Here is a 27595-nt window from a genome sequence, read left to right as displayed (position 1 = left end):
TGAAGGTTCATGCAATCATGGTTGAATAAAATGTTGAGATTAAAACCATTGTTTTTTGAAGAACCTGATTGCGTGATTATATTGGTGAACTAGTTTGTAGCAGAGAATTTCCCATTAGATTCCTTAGCGCAGTAAATGAACGTGTTGTGGCCTATATTTAACTGAAAGGGAAAAGGGAGATGCGGCTAGAGAGAGTATGGAGAAAGTAACTTCAATGGGAATAATAGAGACATCATGTATTTCATAAAAGTAACTTTAATGGGGAATAAAAAGATGGCTCTAGCATCTCTATTTTATTCATGAAAATGGCACAAAATGAATAACATGACCCGAATAAGAGTGTGCTTGCAAACAAAGACGTGAAACTGCAGCATAATCAATTAATAATCTCAGATATAGCAACAAAATGAAAGGAGGAGGATCTATAGAAACCAATACTCTAGTGTTAGAAGATCATATGAGAGATGAAATTCTCAAACTAATTGTGGGATCAGAAAATATGACTCTACAAAATATTTATACGAACGGATTTGAACTTAACTCGATTGCAAAAGTTAATACTAATCAAACTGAGATACAAGAGTCGCTTGTGATAACTCTATTATTATTAGATTTTGGTTTAGAAATTATTATTATCAGATTATATACTGTAATTTTCAAGATATGAATGTACAAAAGCAACAAAACAACAACCACTTTATGTGATTATCAGACATAAGAAAAAGAGAATGGTCACGGGTTCCTCTTGACTCACCTATGCACTCAGCATGTCATCATAGATAACTACGTATAATAAAAACATATATATATATATATATATATATATATATATATATATATATATATATATATAACCTTACATGCATATTGAATAAATATATATACTTCTTTTGAGATTATGAATCTATTATCGGAAAAAGAAAGGACTTTGTACTTGTTTATAAGTAGTTGAGTTACTTCTCATATAGAAAATTGTTTTATGGTAAAATCTCAACTTTCTCTATGGTATAAGAGCAAGTTGTCCCATTGTGAAACTCAACGACCACATATGCTTCATGACACTCAATTTTTATTGTCCACGTATTAAGTTTGAAATTCACCACACGTAATGATGCATATTGAAAGTATGAATTTCATATTAAAAAAGACAAGAACTTATATTGCATGTGCTTATAAACAGTTGAATTACTCTTTATATTGCGAATTTATTTACCCACGTAGCCAAATGTTTTGAGGCCTAGAATATATGAAACGTGTCTATGAGTCAATATATAATTGTAAGTTATCACCCACATTATGAACCTCCTTGTATATATATGTTCCCACCCCAACCTATAATGCATATGCATGCGTTACTCCTGTCAAGCCCCACATCACCACTCCCAGCCAATTACTTTCATACAAATTTGGATGCATGAAAACGAGATAGATTCCTTGATTATCCTTAACATGCATATGTGTTCTTCCTAATGCATGAATACATGTGTGCGTATATATGGCTATTATTTTCAGACACGGGTTAATGATATACAAACATAGACTTCACCCCTTAAATTTTTTTTTTTTTTCTTGAAACTTATCAATTTTATTTTAGTAAATATGCATAAATGTTTTGTAACTTACTAACTAGTTCTTAATTCTATTGGTTTTTCCATTCCAATTTGTAAGAGATCTCAAATTTAAATCTTATGTTTCCCGTTGAACAAAAAAATTAATATTTTGCCCCCTTATAATTCTCATATTGCAAAAATGAAATTTACATAGTGGATGACGAAGAAAAGGAGGGAGGTAATTATCATAGTGATTAAATTTGATTAAATTTTTACACGATCTCTTATTTTTGTCAAGGAGGGAGGTAATTATCATCTAACGACCCATTTATTTTGACTCTTTAAAAATTGTGATAATTTTTTTATCGTTAGATGAAATTTAGAAGATTCGGATCACTTGATTCGATGACTTTGGAGGAAGAGGATCTCTTCCCAAAATAATACACCCCTACCCTAGCATCGCATCACTGAGCATGTTCAAGTGTGGAGTGAAAAATAGGCCTAGGTTTGAAAATTATAATAAGAAACGAAAGGAATTTATAAAATTAATTTTTAACGATAATGAAAGAAAAGTCCAGGGGCACCGCTAAGGGGCTGTGGCCACCCTGTCTTGTTTTCGAAATGTCACTTTCTCATCTTAAACACCGCGCATACCTCTTCTATGTGGGGCCTCAAAGCTTTTGTAGATCTTTCTATTAACTACGCTCTACATTTTTCTTTTTCTTCTCTCTCTCTCTTTCTATTTTTTTCCTCCTTGTTCCTTTCCTCCCCTGTTAAACTGGAGAGAAATAGAAAGAGAAAATGAAAGAAAAAAGAGTAATGTTATTCGTAACATATTTTTGTACCATATTTTCATATCATTTTAGATGGCATTTGATATGAACAGCTACATCATTTGAATTAATCAAATTTTTAAATTTAGTTCATTATTTAATAAACTAATAATTAAGAAAAAAAACTAATTAATTAAATAATAATTGAAGTATACGAGGAATCTTTCTTCTTCATTTCCTTGGATTTTGCAAATGTTTCAAATGGATGTGAATGTCCATATCAGATGCCACCTAAGGTGGTAACGTAGTATAAAAATATGGTATGAATAGTATTAATCAAGAAAAGAAAAAAAACTTTTAATTAAGGGCATGGAATGACATATTAACCTTTCTCTTTCCTCGCCTACCACTTGCGCGCAGTTGCATATACCAGTTAATAACCTTTCAAAATAACTGTTGTTGAGTGAGTTTTTGGTATAAAGAGGGCAGCGGGATGCCCAAGCTAGGTATAGGAGGAATAACGAGTACAGACTAGTGCTTGACGAACTAGCTAGCTTTAATTAATTAGTTAGTTTCTAATCAGTTTATGGCAATTGCAGCAACAAGAACAAACACCTCATCATCATCAACAATGAGCCACGACGACTCCAACAAGGCCGATGATCATGATCATGAGCATGATGAGCATGTTGATGAGCATGAGCACGACATGGTGATGCCGGGCTTTCGCTTCCACCCTACTGAGGAGGAACTTGTAGAGTTCTACCTACGCCGTAAGGTTGAGGGCAAGCGCTTCAATGTCGAACTCATTACTTTTCTCGATCTTTATCGCTATGACCCTTGGGAACTTCCAGGTATATATTCACACACACCGCACACACAGATCGATCCAAATAATCATTTGGATTCGCCATATACAAAGCAGTACATATATGTGAAATTCAACTCACCTTCTTTAAGATAATTTTATTTTATCTCAACTTGTATGAATGATTTTGTGCAGCTATGGCAGCAATCGGGGAGAAGGAATGGTTCTTTTATGTACCAAGAGACCGCAAGTACCGCAACGGCGATAGGCCAAACCGGGTAACTACTTCTGGGTATTGGAAGGCAACTGGAGCCGACCGCATGATCCGAAGCGAAAACTTCCGCTCAATCGGCCTCAAGAAAACCCTAGTCTTTTACTCTGGGAAAGCTCCCAAGGGTCTTCGTAGTAGTTGGATCATGAACGAATATCGCTTGCCTCATCATGAAACTGAACGATATCAAAAGGTACATATATACATATATAGATTAAAACTAAATTTTCAAACTCATTTGGAAATGATTTGGCTCTTCGGGATTTCTTCTTTCTCTATTTACCCAGAGCCTTTGGGACTTTTCGAGTACTGATGGTGAGCGAGTAGGACTGCTGCTTGTCATACCTCAACTCACAATCTTCAACATATATGAGAGAAACTACATGAGACATATGTCTTCACTACTACCTAAACTTTGATCAGTTCACTATATATACATAGCTTAATATAATTAGCTAGTCTCACTATCCAGATTATAGATCTTGAGTTTATCTTAATTCTTTTTTATATATCATAGACAATTTGGCATAAGACGTACAAGTTAGTAGAAAAGACAGAAGATAAGAAAACTTCTAAGAACACGGACTAGATAGTTTGACATGCACTAGCTAGTTTGAAACGGATCATGTATTTTCTCCAAATAAATCAATATTGCTTCCTACTTATTCAACATATGGATTGATCCTTTGATTCTGCTTTGGGTGAATCGATGTCTAATTTACATTAATTTAATTTTCAGGGAGAAATATCGCTATGCCGAGTATACAAGAGAGCGGGAGTTGAAGACCACCCATCACTCCCTCGTTGTCTCCCAGCATCCAGGGCATCCACGTCTGGATCATCAGTACTAGTAGATCAATCGACGACCATGTCAGACAATAAAAAGCAGCACACCAATAATACCAACACAATTGATACTGTGATGGAAAAAATCCAAGCTTTCAATGAAGGCCAATCGCAGCAAATTCATCATGATCATGAACATCAGATGGATCAAAAGATTAGCATCGAAACTGAAGGTAGTAGCGGAAATTCTGATGTGACAACAGTTTTGGGACTTTCCAAGTATAAGGTGTACCATCACGGCCACCACCAGCCCCACAACATTGAGAGTAGTACTAGTACCGCTGCCGCACTTGGACAACTGGGTACTCCAACTCATCCTGTGGATCGGGAAGAAGGGATGCCTGCTTTCTTGCACCACTTAACAAACTCAAGGCAAGTTGCTGCTAATTGCTATTCGGGGATCTCAAGTATTGGCAATTCATGTGCAGCGCTCTTCACCGGTGGTTCTTCTTCTGTTTCATCTTCCAATATGAATGCAATTGATGATCTTCATAGACTTTTGAATTACCAACCTGTACACGTACAGCAGCAGGCTGCTCCCAATCATTACCAACAGCAACAATATGTACACCATCATCTAGTACAATACTATGATCATCACCATCATCCTCCTCCCCAACCCAGCAACTTTTTCTCCACAAATTTACCTGCAGCAGCGGCAGCACTATCAACTATACAGCCACAGCCGCAGCAGCAGCTCCCCCCCAACGCACTTCCAACTGCTTTCTCTGACCGCCTATGGGACTGGAATCCAATATCAGAGCCAAACCGGCCGGACTACAACAATCCGTTCAAGTAATCAATCAATTATATATATATATATATTGTTAAAGTGCTGATGACCAATGTTATTCTTACATATAGATCGATAATAGTTCTATCGATAAACTTCTTAATTAGTTATGCTATTAGCTATCTACTCTCATGAATGATTTATCTAGCTAGCTAGCTAGCTTACCCTTAATAAGTTCTAAGTCTAGAAATCTAATTGCTTAATGTTCTAGCTCATTAAGCTCATAATTATTTTTTTTTTTCTTTTAATGTTATGACTAATATGTATCTTGTTTCATAGTTTCTCTTCCGGGTTTTTGGTTAAAGTAAGTCTAATTGAATTATTCCCAACTGCCTTCTCTTTATGGCCACTCTATTTATAACATGTGATAGCGCTAGCCTTAGAACTGTTTTGGATGAATATATGAGCACTACGACTGCATGCATTGGTGAAGGTGCTTAATGAATTACTAATTAGGGTTTCAAAGTAAATCGTATGGGTGAATCACTGAATCTTCTTTTCCTTTTGTGAACGTCGTCTCTTATTCTCTTTATGATTTCAAGTAGTTCAGAGATCCTACAACTTAACTGGAGATCAAGTGCTGATTAGGGTTCCCGGTCATGTGTTATTCTCTAAATTCCTCAACATCACTTCTTTGCTTTATCAAAAGTTTCATTGTGTACGATTCAGGTGTAAATATTTATTTCCAATGACGACAAGAAAAAAGAAATTATTGGTGTGTGTGTGTGTGTGTGTGTGTGTGTGTATTTGTAAGCGTTATTATACATACTATATGAACATGTGAGGTACGCGTATACTTTGTGTTCGGGTGAAGATTTCTCCGGAGATGGCTCCTCGGCTCTCAGCACAGCTCCCCAAGGGATTGGCACTTTGGATGTGTAGTCAGGCTCTTGCTTGCTAATGTACTGCAAGAAGAGGATAGAGTTAGTTTTGAAAGGTGCCTTTGTAGGGCCTTAGGTGTAGGCCTTGAGGCTCGCAATCAAAACTAACTGAGTGCTAAGCGTGCCACTGCTATCTTAGTATAGCAGATGTAGAACAAGTGTGTTTTAGTTGATTGCTTGCGCCCCAAGTTACTCAGACTTCTTGTTATCAAAGGATTGTCGTGGATGGGTTAGGTCCACATTAAGTTCTTTTTCTTGCCTTTTAACAAAGGACTTTAAGTTCATAGTCTTGTATGTTCGAGTAAGGGGAGTCCAGATCCCCTTAAGTCATCTACTGGGTTCTTGATTGGTTTTAAATGAAGGCATATTCATTTAGGTGACTAGATCCAAGCACAAATTAGACTCTTAAAGTAGGAAAACAGATGGATATAACTTGAATACATGCTAGAGAATACATTAAACAGTAGATCTATTAACTTATAAAACAAACAAAGAGCTTTGAGCAAGATTTCACCTTGTCGAGCAAGGTTGAACTTCTTGCAATCACTTCTCTTTTGAGTTTACAGGGTTTATATGCTAAGAAGGGATGGATGGTAAACAAGTTTACACATGGGAATCGATACTACGCCACTAGGGGTGATAGCAGAGCTTCTAAACTAAACAAAAGATGGCTTTTGTGGGGGATGATCCTGAAAAGGATTGAGATTTGGGTTGATTACAGCTTTTAGATACAAATCTGGTTGAGAACAGAGTTTGTATGTTTGTTTGTTTGATTGGTTGAGTGTTCTTGTCTCTGGGGCCTCTTCCTCCTTTTATAGGCAGATTAGCCCAACTTTTGTAGCTTTATTCCTACCCAAAAGCAATTGAAGGGTAGTGAGTCATTAGCTTTTTACTTATATTACCACCGAAAAGTGATTTTGGGTTGATTATGAGTTAGTCCCCATCACTTGACGCTTAAATCATAGGCACATGCCCTATGCATTAATGGAGAGGCTCCAATTTGTCACTGGGCTTGATGCTGGGCTTCAGGCAAGCCTTCCTTTAATCGGTGTTTTTGGGCTCCTACACACTTGCAGTCCAAAATTCAAATATTAACCCAAATACTTTGTACTGAGTGCTAAACAGAGAATGGAGGGGCGAGGATGATCTTAAATTGCATTGGTTAGTTTTAGAAGAGTTAATCAAGGTTGATAATGTTTATATTCCAGTATAATACTCTTATATTACAGAGATTTTTTTTTTTTTTTTCAAAAGATAATCTGATTTATTAATTATCGAATACAAATCGAAATATTAACATAGCCTCTAGGATGTTAAAGAGCCAAATTGGCTCCCAATCATCCCGGTGAAACACACCACTTAACAATATAAGCAGCCACCTCAATTAGAGGCGGCTTTATTACACTTCAGAGGAGAAAACCTAAATGCAACGGACCTCAAACAGGAAGCCAGAATATGAATGTGGGACTATCCTAAACCCTAGATATCTATCACCGCCTTTGCATGTGTCTCTACCTCCCCACTCCACACAGGCCGTCAACCCAGCACGTTTGGCCTCGGCCTCTGCCACGATGCTATAAAAATCTCCTACACCACCAGCCGTGACTGTACATAACAAGTTTGATTTTATTTTGGTGCTGTGACAATACATGTATGCGCGTGCGTGTGTGTATAAATTGTAAGGGGAAGATGTAAATCAAACATTATTTGATGGATCGGAGTGGCATGGATGAGGGCCTGCATTCTAGTGCAACTCCAAGCCGCCAATATTCGTCATATTATAATAATTTCTTAAGACTTTAGGGGTGCATCGATGTATTGTTCTTCATGTGATATATACAGGAAGCTGGGTGCAGACCTTCTCTCACGGTACACGCACACTACATTCGAAGCATGGGAGAGGGGGGTAGGCACCAGTATTCAATAGCCAGCATTCTCAATGGGATTACTAGAGCTTCATATTTTAGGGTATATTTGTGAATTAGTAGGTTGGAATATTAATTATTACTTCTAAGTCTCTGACAAGTCAATGAGGCGTGCATCGCATGTGTGCAACTTTGCGGGCAAGTACGCGTCATGCTGAGCTCGGCTTTCGTGGATTGTTTGAGGAAAAATATTAATATGACATGGTTACACTTTTATAATGACTTTTCATGATAATAATGCAATAATATGTTTTAAGGTTTCTCCACATATTATTACATGATTGGAATTAAAAAGTTATTGTAACGATGTACCGGTGTCATACAATTTATTCTCTTGTTGTTAGAGAAACTAGTCCAAAGAGGTCCATGTGTATGATGGTTTTGCCACACTAGCTAGCTTTGTGGTATTAGAAAGTGTTATTCACATTTCTATTTTACTTCTCACACATTTTTGTTAATTTTTTGCCATTGATTTTCTTCAATACATTAGATCCGAAAATAAAATATTAAAAAGGATGTGTGAAAAGTAAAAACGTGTGTAGCACTACCCTTGCACAATGCCCAGGCCCCAGCATAAATACAAAACAATGCTTCTAGGTCTTCACGTGACCTAATTAGTTGTTGGCCTCTCTAGTTCTTTGTACATTTCTTGGCCAAAATGTCACGACAACATGAAAGTCCTTCTATCACACCCAATATGCGTCATTGAACGCATTCATTTAATGGAGAAATTTTTTTGTGACTGGAATACAAGTAGTACACCACATGTTTTAATATAAATGATGAGAAATTTTGTTTTTTAAGTAATTAACTTTTTAGCACACATATCCCACCATTTGTATAATGACACGTGGTGTACCATCCTGTATACCGGTCACAATGAAAAATCTCTCCATTTAATGAAGCGGAGAAGGCATGATAGCGCGTGTTATTAAAAGGGGTACAAGGTGAGATGATATATTTTACTAAAGAGAAATCATTTTTAATGAGAAATTCCAACGGTACGAGATGAGATTTTATTAAATAAAACAAGAAGAAATTACACATAGTCAAGAGAAGCCATAAACTGTACCCTCATAACAAAGAAAAATAAGTACTCATGTTTCAACGGGCTAGATGTCATCCTTAACTTTCAACGGCACACATTGAATGTCACACGTCTATGTAATTCAAAAGACACTATTTACACGTTATTAGACATTATTACTAACCATTTTCCGCCCTTAGTAGTATTTTCCAGCTTTATTAGTATTTTTGCGCCATAAGAACTACATCATCAAAATACATTTTTCTTTTAGTCATTACAGATAATTAGATTGCACTCAATTTATTTAGAGACTGAATTTAAGTTGAAATCTTGTGGAGAGCTTTTTCCCCTAGTCTTTGGGGCTAGTTTTATATTTTCCTTGCATTTGCAAGGTTTTGCTTTTCGTTCCATAGTTGTTTTAGGGTCTTCTCTTTGGTGCTCTTAGTTGATATTGGTAGATCTTGGGCTTGGTATAGAAGCTCTATCATAGAACAAGGCGAAGAGGAGATGCTAATAATCTTGGTGGTTTTGTTTATTGTTCGTGCTTTGGCCATGCTGGTGGATATGAGGCATCTGGACCTTCTTTGGTCTTCCACAATGTTTAAGCGGTTGTTTCCCCTCCTCATAGAGGCGTTTTTCTTATCCCGATTTAACGTGATCTGCCCTCTTTGGGTCTGTCTTTCTACAATATTGGCATTGCATTCAGTAAAGCCTTGTATGAATGCTTGATCGTCTTTGGTGAGTTTGGATAACATGTGAAGGAAATCTTTTGAAATAATTAAGGTGTTATTTGAATAACTCATGCTTTAAACAAAGGTTAGGCAACAAAAGCTAGATCATCATATATTTATAAAACAAAATGATTTTCTCATTATCTTCAAGGCATAACGAATCTAGTTTCTAAAGAGATAAGGGAGTAAAATCATTTAATCAAAATCCACACTTTGGTTCTAAAACCAAAGCCTACACCTTGGATAAAATGTCACCAATCAAAGCTTCTCTATACTTTCTTTGAACCATGAAATGATTCTCGAAAAGTCACCCAGGGAGATGAGATCTAAATCTCCACACGTACGCCAAGTTGATTTCCAAAGAAGATGATGAATCTTGAGGAGACAATGATGCTAGCAGCTTCTTCTCAACATTAGTGTCTTAAAGGAAGAGGAGAGATGTTCTCTCTACAAGAATGAAACACTAAAGCCCTAAACAAGGCAAGAGACTTAAAGTCCTTTGTAAAGAGCTTACACTTGAGCGAAAACTCTAGCCTTGCTATGTATGGCCGCCGGTTAAGTGTTATTGAGCATTTTTGGGATGTGTAATTGAAGTTGTCGTGCGCAACAATTTATAAGCTCAATTGGAGTGGAAATTCAAAACTTATTTGAAGGCCCAGTAAGAAATCTTACAGTCATACGATTAATTAATTTTATAACAAGAGTGGAAATATGTTTGGTGAAGGCTCATTCACGAAAGATTTTGCAATTTTTGCTCAACATAAAGTATGATGGCTGATTTTTTTTTTTTTTTTTAAATAAGACTTGATTACTTGTGTTGTGTATTTATATTTATGTGTTCCATATTGTATGTAAAATCGGATAACCTCATCTGGATGATGTATAATTTTGTTTGAACAAAGTATTAATTGATACTAAACATGTTCTAAATCTTAGTTCACTCCCTAATTCAAGAATATTACGACCTGTTTGATTTGCTACTTAGAAACTCGAACTTAAAAAATATTATTTTTAGTAAAAAGATATGTTTTTATTAGAAAATTTTAAATAAAAACTATCTGGTATAAAAATGAAAATTATTTTTAAATCTTACGAGTTTCCAAAAATAAAAAATAAAAAAATACCTACACCCACAAAGAACTCCCATCGTACCTTTCCTCTTCCCTCAACCTCCCATATTAACCCATTTCTCTTGAACTCTTCCCCTTTGCCACGACCTCCCTTTTTTCCTTAGCGCTAATTCACTTACAAGATCCATTGGCACTCACGCACGACCTCATTTCTCCCCTAACTCTGAATCCACCATTAATCTACGAGATCTACACCACATCACCAGATTTAATGATCTTTTTGCATTGACTTGTAAGGGCACAACAACGAAAAGAGCGAGAGAGAGACAGAGGTGTGAGACTGTTTTTTTGGAGTCTCGGATGCAGCATCTGGAGTGCCCGGAGTGGCTAGTAAACTCCGGTGTGGGTGATTCAAACTGGATCAAGTTCACCGGACCAAATTGTCGGACCAAATTTCTCTGGTACGCTCCAAATTGGTAGGCGAGATTCCTTTCATCGAGAAATATCTACTTATCCTCCATGAAAGGAAAACCTAATCAAAACTTGATTAGGGAAATCCCTCGAGTATTTAAAAATTCTTATTGTAACGAGATTGACGTGCGTCTCAAGCAATCATCATCCTAAGAGGAAAAGATTTCCTCTAAGATTCACCTGGTTGACTAAAGATTACTGTTCTTAAAAGTTATAAGGAGTATTCTTTAACTAGTATATATAAACCCCATAGGGTTCATATCAAATGTATCACATATGTTGGAACTAAAATTTTGCACCACTGCTGATCATAAAGAATGCGAGAACGGCCACCTACAGACAAGAACAAACAACCATAGTTAACTAAAGGTGCTGGGTGTGGTACCGCCAAAGGATCTCCGAATGTCAAGTTAGGATAAAATCTTATAACTTAAGCAGTAGGGAAGAGACTGAAGTGTGTGATATGTGCGTTACCATAGATGAGTCCTAGATGAGTGTATTTATAATAGTCGGAAGAGAGTCCTTCAAGATATAGAATTTGTATTAAATCGAAAGAATCCTAAAGATATTCAGCAAAAACAAATTGCTTCATTTGAGGATTGTAATTACTTGCAAGCGTGCGGCGCACACCAATCTCTAGATTGTATGAATCTCCAAAAATACAAGAAACCAATATGATCCTTAGTTAGATCAGGTTTTTGTATCTTGCAGAGCAAGTATGGTCGATCTCGACGAGGCTTGCTGGTTGGCCTACCATTTTGGAAACCAACTAGATGTGGTGGCATCGTTGATCCGTTTAGCCTTTACTCTAGTCTCAGAAAATTATGATCCCACATCATACTATCGTTCTTGAGCCTACTATCTAAGTTTTAAAGACACTCCTATTGACTTGATCGTTAGAGAAACCTTGACCGGTACCATGCCCGTGCACAGGTTCCTTACGATCTCTACTTTCTTTTGCATGTTACTGGTGATGGTTCTTAAATCTATATATGGAGGTACGGAAGTTTAATTACAACAAGAGGTAGATCGAATGTATAACTAGATTTTGTACTCTGGGATTTTGTTTGGGTTGGAGGACAATTCCACAACTGAAAGAAAAAAATTAACTGTAAAAACACATTTTTTGTCTTCTCAAAGAAATAGGTTGTTTTTTAGTATCTCATAAGTTTGGACTTTTGAAATAGGCTTATCAAACAAGAATTTTAAATTTGTGGCTGAAAAGCTGTTTTTAACAAGATGGTGTCAAGAGCATACTCGAAGGGCTATATTTTTTTAATCAATTTGAAACCTTTTTTTTTTAGCAAGCAATAGCGATAATATGTTAAATAGTTAGTTATAAGGAAGAAGAAAAAAAAGTGAAAATTGAACTCACACCAATGTAGATAAACATGATTAGTTGTTCTCGTTGCGGCAATCTCCGTGTGGAATCAATTGAGAGACAAAAGTTGATGAGTTTCTAAAACGTTATGGACCATTTGTTTGATAAAAATGAAAAGCTGTTTTCGGGAACAAGAAAGTGTTTTCGGAAACATAACCAAACGGGCCCTTACCACTAGCATTGCAAATTTTGCAAGTAAAACCCACCCAAATATGAAATATCAACCCTTCCTTAAATCCTCCCATCCTAATCCGAGTCCGACTCATATATTTATATTTCTCTTCGATTCTGTCTCCGCTTGCTTGCAACACCTTTTTGGCGTCTGAAACAAAATTAAAATTTATTTATCAACAGCAACAAATAATTAGAATTCCCAATTCACCAGACCAGCAAACCCTAATTTCCTAATCAGAAGAAAAAAAATCCAATTCAATTCCACCACCATGTCCCTCTGATTTTCCCGGGCGACCCATTTCTCTCCAATAGGTAGCAGTTGAGATTGAGATTGAGATTGAAGAAATTGAAATTGAGGCAGAGATAGCATAATGGAGGGCATACCGCACCCAATACCTCGAACAGTGGAGGAAGTCTTCAGCGACTTCAGAGGCAGACGCGCCGGCTTGATTAAGGCCCTCACCAATGGTTTGCCCGCTTCTCATTTTTTGTTATTTTTAACCTCTTAATTCTTTTGCATCTCTCTCTACTTTCGTATGTGAATTTCCTTTCATGGTTTTACTAAATTTTTTGGTTCATTTTTGTAGACGTTCAGAAATTTTATCAACTGTGCGATCCTGGTGAGTTCTCTTTTCTTTTTCTTTTTTTTACGTTTATGTTCTCTTTCTTTTGAGTAAAGGGACCATCTTTGTGGTTCTTTTCCATTCATATGTTTGTTTGTTGTAATTTCTAACTGTTGAACTTGATTTATAACGTGAATTTGCTGCACCATGAGCATGGATAAAAATACCCAATCATTTCAGCTGTGTTTTGTGCTGTATACCAAAGTAAAATATATATGAAGTAACTCCTCTTGTGCAGCACTTTAAACACCAAACATCATATGCCCGCTTTCGGTTACTAAAATACCCCATTTTGGTATATAGAGGCTAAGGCACCATTCTTTATAATAAGAAGTTTACTTACCAAAATTAACCTGTTCGACGGTGCATTGAATTTTATGACCTCCGAGACCCATTACACTGGCCTACTGTTGTGGAGCGATGGTGCCAAAGGAAAATGCTATAAATTTCCTGGTTGCTTTAGGTTGTTTGACTTCTTGCTATGGTATTGCAAATGTTCTATAAACTTAAGTCCAAAAGTATGTATTTGAGATTTATCTTGCTTTTTGGGTGGGTTTCTGTATAGATGGAGTACCTACTTTTCAAGTTGATCTCCAATCAGGGAACTAAGTTCATGGCCCGTAAATCAATTATTAGATCATTGGAGGAGAATTTTCCACCTTTGAGGTTGGGGTTCACTGTTATTTTTGTTGTGTTTTTCTCTTTTTTTCATTTGGTTACATTAGTAATTTTTCAGTGGATCTTTCTGCGTCATGCTTTCTTATTGGATGCTGAGCAGAAACAAGAATTTTCCTTTTCTTTTGGACCAATTTATGCCCTTTCCTTACCTCATGTATTTGGACTTTGGAGATATTAAGTATTGATTAAATTAATAAAAAAGTTTTGATAATTATCAAGTTTGCCTCTTTTCTTCAAGTTTGAATGAAAATTCATTCTATATTTCTCTTTTAATTTATAGTTGAACACATAACCAAAATAGTATTTGATGGATGTGGAGTCACTTACAAGTTACAACGCGGTTAAAATAGATTGTCTTTCGTTTTGTTTGTTTCTTTTAACATATGTTGTGCTTGCAGAGAAGGAGAACTTGTGTCTATATGGACTACCAAATGAGACATGGGAAGTTAACCTGCCTGTTGAGGAGGTTCCTCCTGAACTTCCCGAGCCAGCATTAGGTATAAACTTTGCTAGGGATGGGATGCAGGAGAAGGACTGGTTGTCACTGGTTGCAGTTCACAGTGATTCATGGTTGCTTGCTGTTGCATTCTATTTTGGTGCACGCTTTGGTTTTGGTAAGAATGAAAGGTACGAACTTGGTTTTCCTCTGTATTTGTATAATCTATATTGTAAAATTTTATTTAAAACAACTCACCTCTTAAACATATCCTATTATCAATTGGGAAATGCACAGGCTGTATTGATGAGTTATCTTCTTTTTGTTATCATATGTAATATTTCTATGTAGCACCTAGTATTGAATATAATTATTCATCCTTAGTTCTTCTTCTGCAAACATATTGAAACTTTGTTTAAAAATTTATCCAAAGTCTGTAGTACAGAGATCACGCTGTTGTTTGGTGTATTGAATTTTATTTCTTAGTTCTTACAGAATATATTCTACTTTAACAAAAGTTGCTAGAGCCCCAATTTATTATTTTATTATTTTTAAATCTCCATATTACAACCTCTAATGGCAGTTTTGAAAAGCAGTAGAGAAAAGATTTACCTGCCATATGAAACATTGAGTCAGCACTTTCTGTTGACATATCTATCAACTGAATACTATATGTCTTTTTGGTATCAGGTCCTGCAGGTTGTGGTATCTTATTATTGATAGTTACCTTGCATATGATGTGCTAAGCTGTTTACATATTCTGTATGCATGTTTGAATAAGTTACTTTATCCATGTATGACATTATCTGGCTGGTTAAAGTAAAGAAGTTCAAGAAGTTCTCTTTAAAGCTAATTCATAAATTTAATGCATATACTTATAAAAACCTAGTTTTCTACCTCGTTCTTTTTCTTTCTAGGCTATTCCAAGGAAGATGCTTATCATTTGTTTGCTATCCTCATGGTTTATATAGCCTATCCGTTAAATACTAGCATTTGATTATGTTGAAGAATCAACTAATGCTAGGTATGTAGCAATACTGATAGATTTCTTGCATGGACTGTGTTCAAGCAGATGAAATTGGAGGTCCCTTTCTGCTTTCTAATATTCTGCTCTTTGTTGCACAGGAACATCGTTTAATATAAGATATCTGCATACACTTTAGGTGGTGCTTTTTTCACTTGCACCACTGCAAGGCCTCTTTTAGGCTGCATTGGAAGCCAGGGAATTTCTTTATTGCATGGTCTAGAAAGGTTGCACCGTATTCCTTGGCCTAATTAAGTATTCCTGGTTGTAGTAGGTGAAAAATTATGTTCGTGGAGCAATCAGCTGCCTCTTTTGCCCCTTTTGATTCAGGATGCTAAAAGGGTTTTAACAATCGATAATTGGAATTTTCAAACAACCCTTCTGCAGTTCTGCAACCAAACTGCTTAGAATAAGCCTCACTGTCCTTTCATTTATGAAGGCTTCTATCTTTTTTCTTTTAGTAATTTTCAAGGCTTTCCTGTCTTCATATCTAAGTAGCTCACCTTTAGGCCATGATCTACCTGCATTAGACGAGTGCTGACATGCGAGAATGATAGACGAATTGAGAAGAGATAGTTATGGTATTTTTATCTGTACCTGATGACATTTATGGTTTTTTCTTCTGTTGAGAAGAGATTTAATTTCTTATGATATAGGAAAGAGTAATGCTATGTAGATCAACATTTTAGGCCAAATTTACAAGCAATGTAATGTGTCACCAATAGGAAATAAGCACGTTAATCAACACTTAAGTAATAATCCAATCGTCAACAACCACAATGGTCTATGAAATTTGGTCTAAATACTTGGTCTCCCTAGCATTACCCTATAGGAAATTGGTGGCTGGGATTCAATTTGGCTTGACCTTCTCAGAGACCACTGTCTGAGAAATTTCATTGCTTGGCTACCTGAAAATCCTTAAATTACAATTGTTTTACGATATCTCGAGATATATGAGCATGTGTGTGTGTGTGTGTGTGTGTGTGTGTGTGTGTGTGTGTGTGTGTGTGTGTGCGTGCGTGCAGGGAACTTGGGGGTTTAGTTAATTTGTGTAACTATATCAATACTGATTTCAGATAATCTTACTCCGTATACTTCCAATCAATTTTCCTCATTTTTTGGCTGACTGTCGTTGAATATTCTTCTGGATACCTTACAGGCCTAGCCTTGAATGAGTGAAGACACATAGTTTGATGTCTGCATTGTTATTTACCTTATCATACATCTGTGATGTTTGGCTATTGTCTACAATCATGTTTGCTTGGTGATTATGGGTATTCTGAAGATATCCTGGAGATTGAGAATGCCATAAAGAAATGTTGTGCAAACTTCTTTTTCTTGGGTCGGTGGTGTGGGAACTGATTGCAGATGAATAAATTATTGAGATTAAAGTTGACTTGCAAAATTATAATGTCAACTTAATAATTTTATGATTAATAGTTTCAATTCAGTACCAGTTGTATCTAATCCCTAAGGTGTTGGACGAGTGGATTTCTTTGTTATTGATGGGGTTGAGAATGTCAGAGTAGAGCCGTTCATGCTGTAGGATAAGGAAATATACCCTTTCTGCAAAAGCCAAGTGATAGGAGCTAAGTTTGTCTGAAGCTTTAGTGGATAATATCATATGAAGGTGGTTCTAATTTCATTTGGCTTTGAAACTTGCAGGAAGAGGCTTTTTCAGATGATAAATGATCTCCCCACCATATTTGAAGTTGTGACAGGAAATGCTAAGCAACCAAAAGACCAGTCTACTCCTCCCAACAACAGTAGCAAGAACAGATCCAGTGGAAAGGTGGTAAGCAGTGGACTAGTTTGCATGATATGATTTTGATTTTCTGTTTATACATCTTCCTTCTTTAGCCTTTGTTTTCACGTTATAATTAATCCTAGCTCTTTCTTTGTTGGTGCTGCCTTTAAGCAGTCTCGGCAGTCTGAGCCCCTGCAGAGCAAAGGAGTGAAAATGTCTCCGCTGCCCAAAGAGGAGGATGAAAGCGGGGAAGAAGAAGAAGATGATGAACAAGGTGCGACTTGCGGGGCATGTGGAGACAATTATGGGGCTGATGAGTTCTGGATTTGCTGTGATGTGTGCGAAAGATGGTTCCATGGAAAATGTGTAAAGATTACACCCGCAAAGGCTGAGCATATCAAGCAGTACAAGTGCCCAAGTTGCAGTAGCAAGAGGGCTAGAGTTTAAATGTAGGTTCCGAATGTGGAGAAGAAACACCAATCAAAGAAAGCAGATGAGGGTTTACAACTATCATTACAATTTGGAGTAAAACAGAGTCAGTTGTCTATCTTAGTTGATGAATTTGAATGATTGCAAATGGGATTCTTCTAAGTTTTGCTACTCCTTGCTATTGTTCTGTCAAATTTTCTCAGGAATTTGTTTCTAATATGAATAGTAAGCTATAAATATGTCCGTGCAGTCTCCTGGTTTGATGTTTGATGCATTTAGTGGACGTGTTTATTTATGCATGATTACGTGCTGTTTGCAGTGCAGCTTACATGCTTTGTTGTCCTTGCTGTCTTCTAATTTTCTTGGCTAGTTTTATGTTTTAGTAGTACTAGTACAATAACGTGTTTTATAAGAAAGCACAGATGTTGAGCGAGTTCTTTGTGCAGTCGTGGAGTAACTGTGAATGCTGCTTTTCGGGTAAGTTTCTCCAAGAAATCTAGTTGTGCTGGAAGATTTGGCTTGGTTACTGATGTACCAAAGTTTGGGGAATGAGTGGATGTGCCACATTTGTATCATGTTTTTAAGAAATTGCTGTGCTGAGTCGGGAGTGAAGGCTTTGGTTGTTACAAACAAGAGGTGCTCCAACGTAAGGATCTCCTAGTGTGGCTGGAAAGGTCAGTCTTTGATTATGCAGTTTCTCTTGATTGAGCAAGTAATGAGCAAGCGCAGATGCATGCTTCTCCCCTTCTGACTGAGGAAGGCGGGGTGGGGGTGGGGCTCTACACTGAATCACGGATGAACTGAAGAGAGGTTTTTCGTTTACCAAAGTAAAAAGAGACTCTGACTCGGTTTCTTTTATTTTGTTTCTTTTGAAGTTGTGTGATGATGAAAGGTATCTCTGTCTTTGCACAATTCAGAACATAGGACTCTGTCTGATGCAGTTCAAAATCGCACATAGGACTGTGTCTGAGATGCAGTTCAAATGTAACACCAACACTTTTGCATGCTGTACTCAGGTACTATTTAATTAATTCGCATGCACCACTCGATCGCATTCATTCCATAATGTAAGTACAATCAGTCAATCAATTATGGATGTTAAAAGTAAGTACAACATTTTCGAGTAAACATGCGTTGCGTGCAGCCATTCTCTTACTAATACGCAAAGCTAAACAAACTAATACAAACCCTCGTGTGGTGCCACAACGGCTGTACCCCTCACCAGTACGTTGCCAGCGTAAATGCCGCCTAATATGAACACGTTGGTGATCCTCGGCGAAAATCCATAACAACCAGAGTAGCAGCGCTATGTGCAAGTGCGCCTAGCACAACAAAGATGTGGAAGATCTGATGGCTGTGCCCTACAACATCAAATTTGCCCGGCTTCCACCGTTCTGGTATCCTAATCACATAGAATGCTGCTCCTGAAGCATATAAAATGGCCATAGCAAGTTCATAAGCCAAAGCAATGATTATATGTTGATGGCCCCAATTGATAACTAGGGCATGAAACACAGGAATGACTCCGGAGAAGCCCATCGAGAGGAAAAGGGTAGCCCTAAAAGAGCGGAAACGGGGTGCGGAGAGACTAGAGGAAAGAAGGGTAACGATGACAAGGATCCCGAGCAGAGATATGGAAGAAAGGTAGAAAAATCGAGAGTAAGGGTTGCAGGAGAAGGCATAGTAAATGGGAGCAAAGAAAGAAGAGACGATCATAAGAGAGATGCCGGCATAGTCTAGGCGCCAGAAGAAAAAATTGAAGCGTTTAGAGTGACAAGCGAAGAGGTGGGAAAGGGAGCTGCAAACCAAGCATCCCATAGCCCCACTTAGGAACACAAACCACGGCCACATTGGAAGTAGAATACCATCGTAATCAACTTCTTGGTTCGCACTCGCATTCCCATTTGCATGAATGATTGATGATGCATATCTCTCTGAGTCCTGCCTCCCAAACTACAAAAAGACCACACATATAAGCACATGTTTAAGCGCTTTTAAATAACTTATGCAATTTCAGGAAGCACTAATAATGAATTTAACCTTGGTCAATTTGACTTCTTTTTTTTTTTTTTTTTGTCTAATATTCTAGTTAACCATGGGTACATTTATTTTTGTCTTCTTTTACAAAATATGATTAATTAGAAAAGCAATAATAATGAATTTAAAAAAGAACAATACGATAATTGTAAACTAGTTCATTTTAGGTTATTTCGGTATTTACCATTTTGATCTGCTAATACTGATTGTATTTGTATGCACTGTAGCATGCGGTACTTCTCTTCATAAATATAAGTAAAAGGTTTGAGATTTGAAGTCCACTAAACCCAAATAATGCTTCCTATTTATTTCTCTTTATCTATATATAAAGCCTGAGGCCCAATTTGGGGTCACGGGTTCGACAAAAATAATAGGATCAAATTGCCTCTCAACCAAAAAAATCCGAAAGTAGCTCGATATAATATATCAAGTAATGCAGGGGTAATATGGTAATTTGGTAGTTTGGCTAGCATAAAATCTAATATAAGTTTAAGTGTGAAGAGAGAGAAAAAATAAAAAAATGGAAGGATAAAAGTTGATGGTGCCTACGTGAAGAGGAAAGAAAAATATAATACAAAATAAGAAAAATCATGAATATTGTGTTCAAAACATCTTAAGATAAATGTACTACTGATTATAAAAAAAACGCAAATAATAATGTAATTAAATAAACTGTCAAATGTTTTTTTTTTTTTAATAAACGAAATTATCTATACTAAGGAGAAGGTGGACTTAACTTCATAATGGACTAGCAATAATGTAATTTTATCGGTTGTTTATCAAATATTATTTTCTTTATAAAAAATATCTTTTGCAAGGATAATAATGTGATTAAATTAATTGCCAAATTTTTTTTTTTTAACAAACGATATTATATACGGGGAAGGGGGTGAGCGTATTCTCATAATGAGTTAGCAATAATGTAATTCAATCAATTGTTTATTAAATATTATTTTATTTATTCTTAATTTAATTATATAGAAAGGTTTATGAGAGATTTCTTCTAACAAGATTTAATAAATAGATTTAAAACATGTAAATTATGTATACCATGACATGATTCAAAATATGTCTTATGCACGGCGTGAGCATGTGCATAGTTTATTGAATAAGAAAGCAGAAAACAAATGGAAGCGTGTAGAAAAACCCAAAATAAAAACTTATGTACGCACAAGCAAGGGGACAGACTTTGTGAGACCCACGCCACGCGTAGTATTGATCATTTTGATTCCGTGGTCGAGTAAAGTTATTCCCACCTTCACTTTCCAAAAATATAAAAAAAAGTTATTCCCAACTCCCGAAAACAAATGTTAAATAATATTTAAAAAGAAAAAAGAGACTGACCGGCGAACGAGGAAGAAATGCATTTACATTGTGCGAGGAGGAGGAGACATTGATCAAGGGACCAGGAACCGCAACAGCCCTGCCATATTTACCCACCAAACAGAAAGCAGCAACAGTGAGTGAGTCGTTGTCCGTCAAGGTGATGAGCGTCAGTCCCAGGAATATGAAGAACCCCACCAAGTGGCTGCAGCACAAGTAATTATAAGTAGGCCAATTTCTTAATTAATTCAATATGATGACTAATTTGCAGGTAGTTGGGCAGAACTAACTAAGTAATTGAGTTAATTGAATAGAGGATTATGACGATACATAAATGAGGGAAAATGAATGGAGGAGGGAGAGAGATGCGTACGTACGTCCAGATGTTGAGGGTTTCGTTGTGGAAGGCAAAGACGCTGAACAAGAGATCCTTCAAGGGCCACTCGCATCTGTAATAGTCCAATATGTACTCGTTGTCTTTCATGTAGGGCGGAAGCTCTTCCAACTTTCTCAACGTCGTCGTCTCCGTCGTCGTCTTCTTCTTCTTCCTGCTATTACTGGTGCTACTACTACCCCACCACTCCATTCGCTTTCCGTGATTGCACATGAAAGCGCACCCACTCTCTGTCTCTCTTTTTTCTTCTTGTTCCAATATCGTATTTCGTGTCTGGCCTCTCCCTCTCTCTCTCTTTCTTGTCCGATTTATATACGGATTGGACGGAATTGGATCTCATCGGGATTAGACGGATAGGAACCCTTTCCGGATTATACGCCTCCAATTAATTTTTTACTTTTCTTTTGTAAAAGGGTGTAAGTAAAGAGTAAGCAAGTGGGTGGGCTGCTTTCTTACGTGTTACTTGGCTGGTTGGACTTTGAATTCAAACTAAATCAAAGTCAAAGGAGTTGAGCTAGCTCTGCTGCCCTACCCTCTAACTTTGCAAAAAACGTGGAATTACCTGGAAATCTATCTGTCTATTATTATTATTTCTTATATTTTATTTTATTTATTCCATTTCGCGTCAAATATTATTCAAATTTGGTGCAAGGCGGAGAAATCTACTTTGGGTGATCATGACTCATGAGCATACATATACATATGATATTGAAGCCATTTTTCTTTCTTGGTTGCGTGCTAACAAATATATACACCCAAATGACAAGTTTATTTTCCTCATTCAACACAACTTTCAAATGCATTTGGGTTCTAAGGTGCGATGTTAGAAAGTTAGTTCACGGGAACACAACTATGCAGTGATGGATATAGGTAATGAAGAAAGAGAGAAATCACATATAAGAGGGCAGTGCAACATTTCTGAAATAGCATCAGCACACTGCTTCCAGCAACATCCGGAAAAGCACATCTGCTGAGACTTGATAATAATTTTAAATCAGATAGATTGAACCTTAGGCAACAACAGAGAGACCATTACAAATGATAGACACTCCTGTTGTGTATAATTATGGAGACTTTCTTATTATTCCCGACTCACGACAGAAAAAGAAATAATTTCGTCTTTCCTTCCCTGGTACCGTGAATTTAACTTCCTTCTGGATCTTAGGTATGGGTGTCAGAACATTACATGACCAACCAGCCAAGAGCCAATGCATTTCCAAGGAGGGCAGGGCAAGGCAAGAGAGCAAAACATGTCTAAAGCATAAAGTTTCATTCACTTTACAATCCTTGTTTTAACATTGTTCATCCAATTCAAAACAGTATCCATCCATCTCAATTCTCAAGGGATATGATTAAAAAGCATTGTACACTCTAAAGGCAATCTAATACATGGTGTTCACAACTAGTTGGACAACTTACTTGGTATCAAAGCTTCTCTCCTAAATCATAAGAGTTCCCCAATTAGGTTGCTGAGAATGAGAGTGCAGTAATCTACCTGTACAATGCAATAGGCTGGCCTAAAAGCCAAAGATATTGCTTTGGCATGTTGGCATAGTTGCCCAGAGCATTAGCAATTTGGTATGTCTTCATTAGCATGAAAATGACAAATTAACAAAACCCATTACCAATAGTCTCCGCAAGAACATACCCTATCACTGCAACAGTGGAACCTGTTAATATCCCTCATATTGATAGCTGCATGCCAATCCCAGCACACCCTCAGATTCTTAACCACCCTAATCACTGCCTCTGCATCTGTACCAAGAAGGTGAGTATTCTGTTTGCTTAGTAGCTGAGTATTTTCTTAGTTACTATAACTAGGATTCTTGTAAGAGGAGAAAGGCTATTATTGTACAGTCATTTCTGAAATAGAAGGTTACTTTTACTGTACAATTGAGAAACAAGTAGAGAGGGTCTAACAAGTAGTATAAGAAAAAAGTTAAAGATCAGTAGTGGTTTATTGAGGTCAAAATTTCATTACGTCCGACTATTAACATGTATTCAATATTTTCAAACAGTGCAAGTGGCCCCTTACCATAGTGGTGGAAAGGTGTTGAGCCCTTACACGAAGGCATGGGTTCAAACCCCGTCGGCAACTAATCTAACACCTAATCTAACAAAATCTATCGTTTGACCAAAAAAAATTCAAACAGTGATATGTCAAGATAAGTAGCACCGCCTAAACCATAATCCATAAGGAACTCATCAAACACATAGTACACAATGTAATTGGCTGACCTAACAACGGAAGATATTGCTTTGGCATGCTGGCCTAGTTGCACAAACATATAAAAGAGCATTGTCATCTGGTAGACTTGGAATTAACAACAAAAGCCGTAGTTAAAGATGATAAAGCATTTGAATTCATATTCCATTCATACACAGGCAAATGTACATGAAGATGAGAATTTGATGATCAACTGGGGAATATAGGGAGATAACAACATGGTATCCAACAAGACTTACCCTCATCCTGCCCTTCCCTCAAGCCAAAAGAATCACCGATATGTTTTTCTCTTTCACTAGTCTAGCCTCTGCTTTCTGCATTATCAAAATCATCATCTCCATAACTGAATTGTAAATAATAATTGAACAGAAAGAAAGGTAAATTTGAAGATTTTACATCATTATTGGCGACCTTCGCAGAGAAACAAGTGAAGGTTGAGATTGCAATTCTAGCTACCTTAGCCTTGTGCCTGAAACTGAAGCTGAAATGATGGCCTGAGACAAGATAAACATAGGTAATTAAGCAAACAATGTTTTATTTTGAATTGAATGATATGAAAAGAGAAGAGCTTTGGTGTTGACTTGCCTGCAAGTTTAATGCTAGAATTTGAAAGTGCTAGAATTCGGAGGTTATAACTTGAAAAGTCTGTGTGTGAAGAAGACTCACTGGTCCAACCCAAGAACACAAGGCACCATCTCAACCTTGACAACTCAGAGCTGACACTGAGATCCAAATTCCAAATTCTTTGTAACTTTGCAGCTGTTTTTATTCTAAATTCCAACAGATGAGGAGTCTAAATATTCCGTGAACTTGAAGACAAAACACCACCGATCCAGTTGTATATATTTTTTATTTGTCCTTCAGTATTTTAAGGCTAATAAATGCTTCTTTGGTGAGAAATAACACAGAGGAGCAGCTATGACACATCGTACGTTTAAGTTTAATATCTTACCCTCACCCTTCATTCAATGCTTTGAACCAAACTGGAGTATGTAATTAACAAGGTTATGCTGCACTCCCACCTTGATCAGTTGACTCAAAAGCTTCACAGATTCTTCCAAATTTCCTTGCTTATAAAGACCATTGATCAATGCAGAGTAAGTGATAACAGAGGGAGCAATCCCTTGTCGAATCATCTCGTTCCAAAATTTAAACGCTTCCACAGTATTTCCAATTCTGCAGTATCCACCAATCATTATATTGTAGGTAACATCATTAGGAACTAACTTCTTTCGGTAAAGTTTACGGAAAAGCCTCTGTGCTCTATCCAAATTTCCCGAGTTGGACAAGCCATTTATAAGAGCATTATATGTGGTAATGTTAGGAACAAGATCCCTCTTCAGCATTTCATCTCGTAAGTTGAAAGCCTCAGTCACATTACCACCAGTAGCAGTGGCATTGATTAGGGTGCAATATGTAAAATTGTCTGGAGAAATACCATTGAGCAATAACGACGATATTAATCTCCTTGCATCAGCAACTTTCCCTGATCTGCAGAGCCCCAAGATAGCAATATTGTATACAACCGGGTTGGTCAGAGAGAAACTTTCAGCACTTTCATCAAGAGAATCTGCAAATTTTTGAATTTCTTGATTTCTACTACCAACTTTGCAAAGCTTCGAAAAACATTGCTGATCTGAAAAAAAATCAAAATCCAATAGCTTCTGCAACAGACTATTTCCTTCATCAATCCTACCAAGCCTATACAGAGTACTGACAACTTTGCTGCAAATAATTAAATTGGTGGTGAACCCTTTGTCAATCATCTCAAAATATGAACTCAAAGCTTTATCCAGCATCCCTTCATTGCACCAACCAGTGATCAGGGCTCCATATGTAACAATATCCGGGGTTAATCTCCTTGTCTGCATCTCAGCAAGAAGACCATTCACTTTACTTAATTTCCTGGACATAAAGACACCACTGATGAGAGAATTGTACATTTCAATGGAAGGAAGTATTGCTTGCCCTTCCATCAAACTCTTAACTTTGAAAGCTTCTTCAACGTTCCCAATTTTACAGTACCCATCACTCAGGGTTCTATAAGTCATCTCATCAGGTAAACATCCTAGCCCCTTCATCTTTTCGAAAAACTCTCCTGCTTCAACCATTTTTCCCATCTTGCATAACCCATTAATCATTGTATTGAAAGCAAACTTACTTTTGGTAAAACCCTTTGCTAGAATATCTTTCCACAGAGTTATAGCCCCATCAAGATCTTCCTTCTTCAAAACCACATCAAGCAGAGAACAATAGCTAACCTCATCAGGAGCCAACCCTCTTTTCAACATTAGATGCCAAAGATGCAAGGCATCATCAAAAGCACCCGCTTGACATAAACCCTTGAGAAGCGTATTATAAGTTATAACAGTGTGATGGATTCCTTCCTTAAGCATCTCATCAAAAAGCTTCAATGCATCACTTGTCTGACCTTTCTTACAATACCCATCCATAAGGGTATTATAACTATAAGAATCAGGGTTTAAGTTCCAATATCTCATCCGCAACAACACTCCCTCCGCGTCACGAACTTGACCGACCTTGCAGTACCCATTGATCAAGGAGTTACAAATGAAAATATTCATACTTAAACCCATGGTCAACATCTCATCCCGAATCCTAATAGCATCATCCATTCTGCCAGCTTTACAATACCCATCTAACAAGACGCCATAAGCACGTTCATCCACAACCACAAACTTGTCCCCCTCCTCCTTCATACCTCGAAGCACCTTCTCCGCTTCCTCCATCTTACACTGCTTGCAGTAACCCTTAATCAACAGTGTATAACTCACTACATTTCTCTCAATTCCTTTCTCAGACATCAACCCCAACACCAATCGGGCTCCTTCAACATCTCCCGAACTGATGTACCCATTAATCAGACTATTATAAGTCACCACATTTAATTCAAAACCCAAACTTTCCATCTCTTTGACAAACTCCGCCGCTCTACTGAGCCTCCCTTCCTTACAATACGCATTCACCATTATCGAACAGGTATAAACATCGGGAACAATCCCCAACCTATTTATCTGCTCATAAACAAGCAATGCATTGAAACATTCACCGTTTCTGACCAAATTACTCAACAATGAATTACAAGACCTCAGACTAGGAACTCGACCGCACTTACCCATATTATCAAACACATGAAGTGCATACTTGGTCATGCCCTTCTCAGCAAACACCTTGAGAACCATATCAAAAACCGTTGGCGAAAACGTAAATTCCCTGTAAACGCGAACAAGCTCATCCCAGACCACGAATGCTGAACAATGGTTGCTGCAGAGACGGACCAATTCGTTCAAATACGCTCTGGTTTGGTCGTGCATTCGAGCTCTGGACAAGATATGAACAATCATACAGTAAGACTTGAGGTTGGGCCTGAACTTGTGCTGCTTGGAAGCCAATTTGAAAAAGGCTAAGCAGGCGGCAGGGTTGAGCTTCAGTTGGCGGAGGACGGTGCTGAGGAGGCGGTCGGAGAAGTCAAAGGAGAGCTGGTGAAGGGCGTCGTAGCGCTGGAGGAGGAGGAGGCGGGATATGCGGTCGTGTAACTGGGGGCGGGTGAGCTTGTACTCGTCCCGGAGCTTCCAGTGGGGTGTTCGGGACACGTGGAGGGACCTGCGCGCGAAGTAGCAGATCATTTGGTTCGGCTGAGGACGGAGTAGTCTGGCGATGGCAAGTTCACTCCCTAATAGCTCCCCGGCGTTTCATTTGAATTCAGTTTCTTAAATGAAACGGGTAGGTTGAAATCTTTGATTTTATTGTTTGGTTGGGACTTTTAATATTTAATTTTGTATAACACTAATAATTTACTCTAAATTCACAACTAAGGAAAAGGAGATCCGATCTCGGGTGCAAAGGGACAGGGCAATGCCACTCTGATCGTCAACATCTCTTGGCACACGGTATTATTATTCAAGTTCAATTTCAATTTGATTAGGAATGATATTCAGCTTCTAATTACACACAT

At 37.3% G+C, this 27595-nt stretch overlaps 4 protein-coding genes and 1 long non-coding RNA gene across 9 annotated transcripts; 2 read left to right on the top strand and 3 right to left on the bottom strand.

The window, feature by feature from the left end:
* Positions 1 to 2819: 2819 nt before the first annotated feature.
* LOC137719267 (NAC domain-containing protein 35-like) lies at positions 2820 to 5053 on the top strand. The gene is made up of 3 exons (XM_068458412.1): positions 2820 to 3177; positions 3327 to 3595; positions 4142 to 5053. The coding sequence occupies exons 1-3, from the start codon at positions 2910 to 2912 to the stop codon at positions 5045 to 5047; spliced, it is 1443 nt and encodes a 480-aa protein (XP_068314513.1). The 5' UTR covers positions 2820 to 2909; the 3' UTR covers positions 5048 to 5053.
* Positions 5054 to 12755: 7702 nt separating this feature from the next.
* LOC137713977 (PHD finger protein ALFIN-LIKE 7-like) lies at positions 12756 to 17891 on the top strand. 2 transcript variants are annotated; one of them, XM_068453339.1, is made up of 5 exons: positions 12756 to 13169; positions 13289 to 13321; positions 14401 to 14629; positions 17128 to 17257; positions 17384 to 17891. In XM_068453339.1, the coding sequence occupies exons 1-5, from the start codon at positions 13073 to 13075 to the stop codon at positions 17654 to 17656; spliced, it is 762 nt and encodes a 253-aa protein (XP_068309440.1). In that variant the 5' UTR covers positions 12756 to 13072; the 3' UTR covers positions 17657 to 17891. The 2 variants fall into 2 exon arrangements, with proteins under 2 accessions (XP_068309440.1, XP_068309448.1); XM_068453347.1 differs by having other exon boundaries at positions 12758 to 13169; positions 17128 to 17254.
* A 769-nt stretch (positions 17892 to 18660) lies between these two features.
* Positions 18661 to 21966, bottom strand: LOC137713944 (heptahelical transmembrane protein 2-like). Of its 4 annotated transcripts, XM_068453329.1 has the most exons (5): positions 21376 to 21966; positions 21020 to 21203; positions 20848 to 20931; positions 19504 to 19591; positions 18661 to 19062 (listed from the first exon to the last, which is right to left on the bottom strand). In XM_068453329.1, the coding sequence occupies exons 1-5, from the start codon at positions 21603 to 21605 to the stop codon at positions 18887 to 18889; spliced, it is 762 nt and encodes a 253-aa protein (XP_068309430.1). In that variant the 5' UTR covers positions 21606 to 21966; the 3' UTR covers positions 18661 to 18886. The 4 variants fall into 4 exon arrangements, with proteins under 4 accessions (XP_068309430.1, XP_068309410.1, XP_068309424.1 ...); XM_068453309.1 differs by having other exon boundaries at positions 18661 to 19591; XM_068453323.1 differs by lacking the exon at positions 20848 to 20931 and having other exon boundaries at positions 18661 to 19591; positions 21047 to 21203.
* A 970-nt stretch (positions 21967 to 22936) lies between these two features.
* LOC137707525 (uncharacterized) lies at positions 22937 to 24116 on the bottom strand. The gene is made up of 3 exons (XR_011064712.1): positions 24016 to 24116; positions 23859 to 23933; positions 22937 to 23147 (listed from the first exon to the last, which is right to left on the bottom strand). It is a non-coding gene; the product is annotated as an uncharacterized lncRNA (long non-coding RNA).
* A 92-nt stretch (positions 24117 to 24208) lies between these two features.
* On the bottom strand, positions 24209 to 27471 carry LOC137707515 (putative pentatricopeptide repeat-containing protein At1g19290). Its single transcript, XM_068446401.1, has one exon. The coding sequence runs from the start codon at positions 27264 to 27266 to the stop codon at positions 24585 to 24587; it is 2682 nt and encodes an 893-aa protein (XP_068302502.1). The 5' UTR covers positions 27267 to 27471; the 3' UTR covers positions 24209 to 24584.
* Between the last annotated feature and the right edge of the window lie 124 nt (positions 27472 to 27595).

The sequence above is a fragment of the Pyrus communis genome, chromosome 1, assembly GCF_963583255.1.
Source record: "Pyrus communis chromosome 1, drPyrComm1.1, whole genome shotgun sequence".
NCBI lineage: Eukaryota > Viridiplantae > Streptophyta > Magnoliopsida > Rosales > Rosaceae > Pyrus > Pyrus communis.
This window is presented reverse-complemented; position numbering and strand designations above follow the sequence as displayed.

Coding starts and splice junctions, on each gene's coding strand:
- LOC137719267 (XM_068458412.1), top strand. CDS start 2,910: ATGGCAATTGCAGCAACAAGAACAAACACCTCATCATCATCAACAATG. Junction 3,178..3,326: donor TGACCCTTGGGAACTTCCAG/GTATATATTCAC, acceptor GATTTTGTGCAG/CTATGGCAGCAATCGGGGAG. Junction 3,596..4,141: donor AAACTGAACGATATCAAAAG/GTACATATATAC, acceptor TTTAATTTTCAG/GGAGAAATATCGCTATGCCG.
- LOC137713977 (XM_068453339.1), top strand. CDS start 13,073: ATGGAGGGCATACCGCACCCAATACCTCGAACAGTGGAGGAAGTCTTC. Junction 13,322..14,400: donor TTATCAACTGTGCGATCCTG/GTGAGTTCTCTT, acceptor TTGTGCTTGCAG/AGAAGGAGAACTTGTGTCTA. Junction 17,258..17,383: donor ACAGATCCAGTGGAAAGGTG/GTAAGCAGTGGA, acceptor GCCTTTAAGCAG/TCTCGGCAGTCTGAGCCCCT.
- LOC137713944 (XM_068453309.1), bottom strand. CDS start 21,605: ATGTGCAATCACGGAAAGCGAATGGAGTGGTGGGGTAGTAGTAGCACC. Junction 20,932..21,019: donor CATTTCTTCCTCGTTCGCCG/GTCAGTCTCTTT, acceptor TGGAAAGTGAAG/GTGGGAATAACTTTACTCGA. Junction 19,592..20,847: donor CAAAGTCTGTCCCCTTGCTT/GTGCGTACATAA, acceptor GTCTTTTTGTAG/TTTGGGAGGCAGGACTCAGA.
- LOC137707515 (XM_068446401.1), bottom strand. CDS start 27,266: ATGATCTGCTACTTCGCGCGCAGGTCCCTCCACGTGTCCCGAACACCC.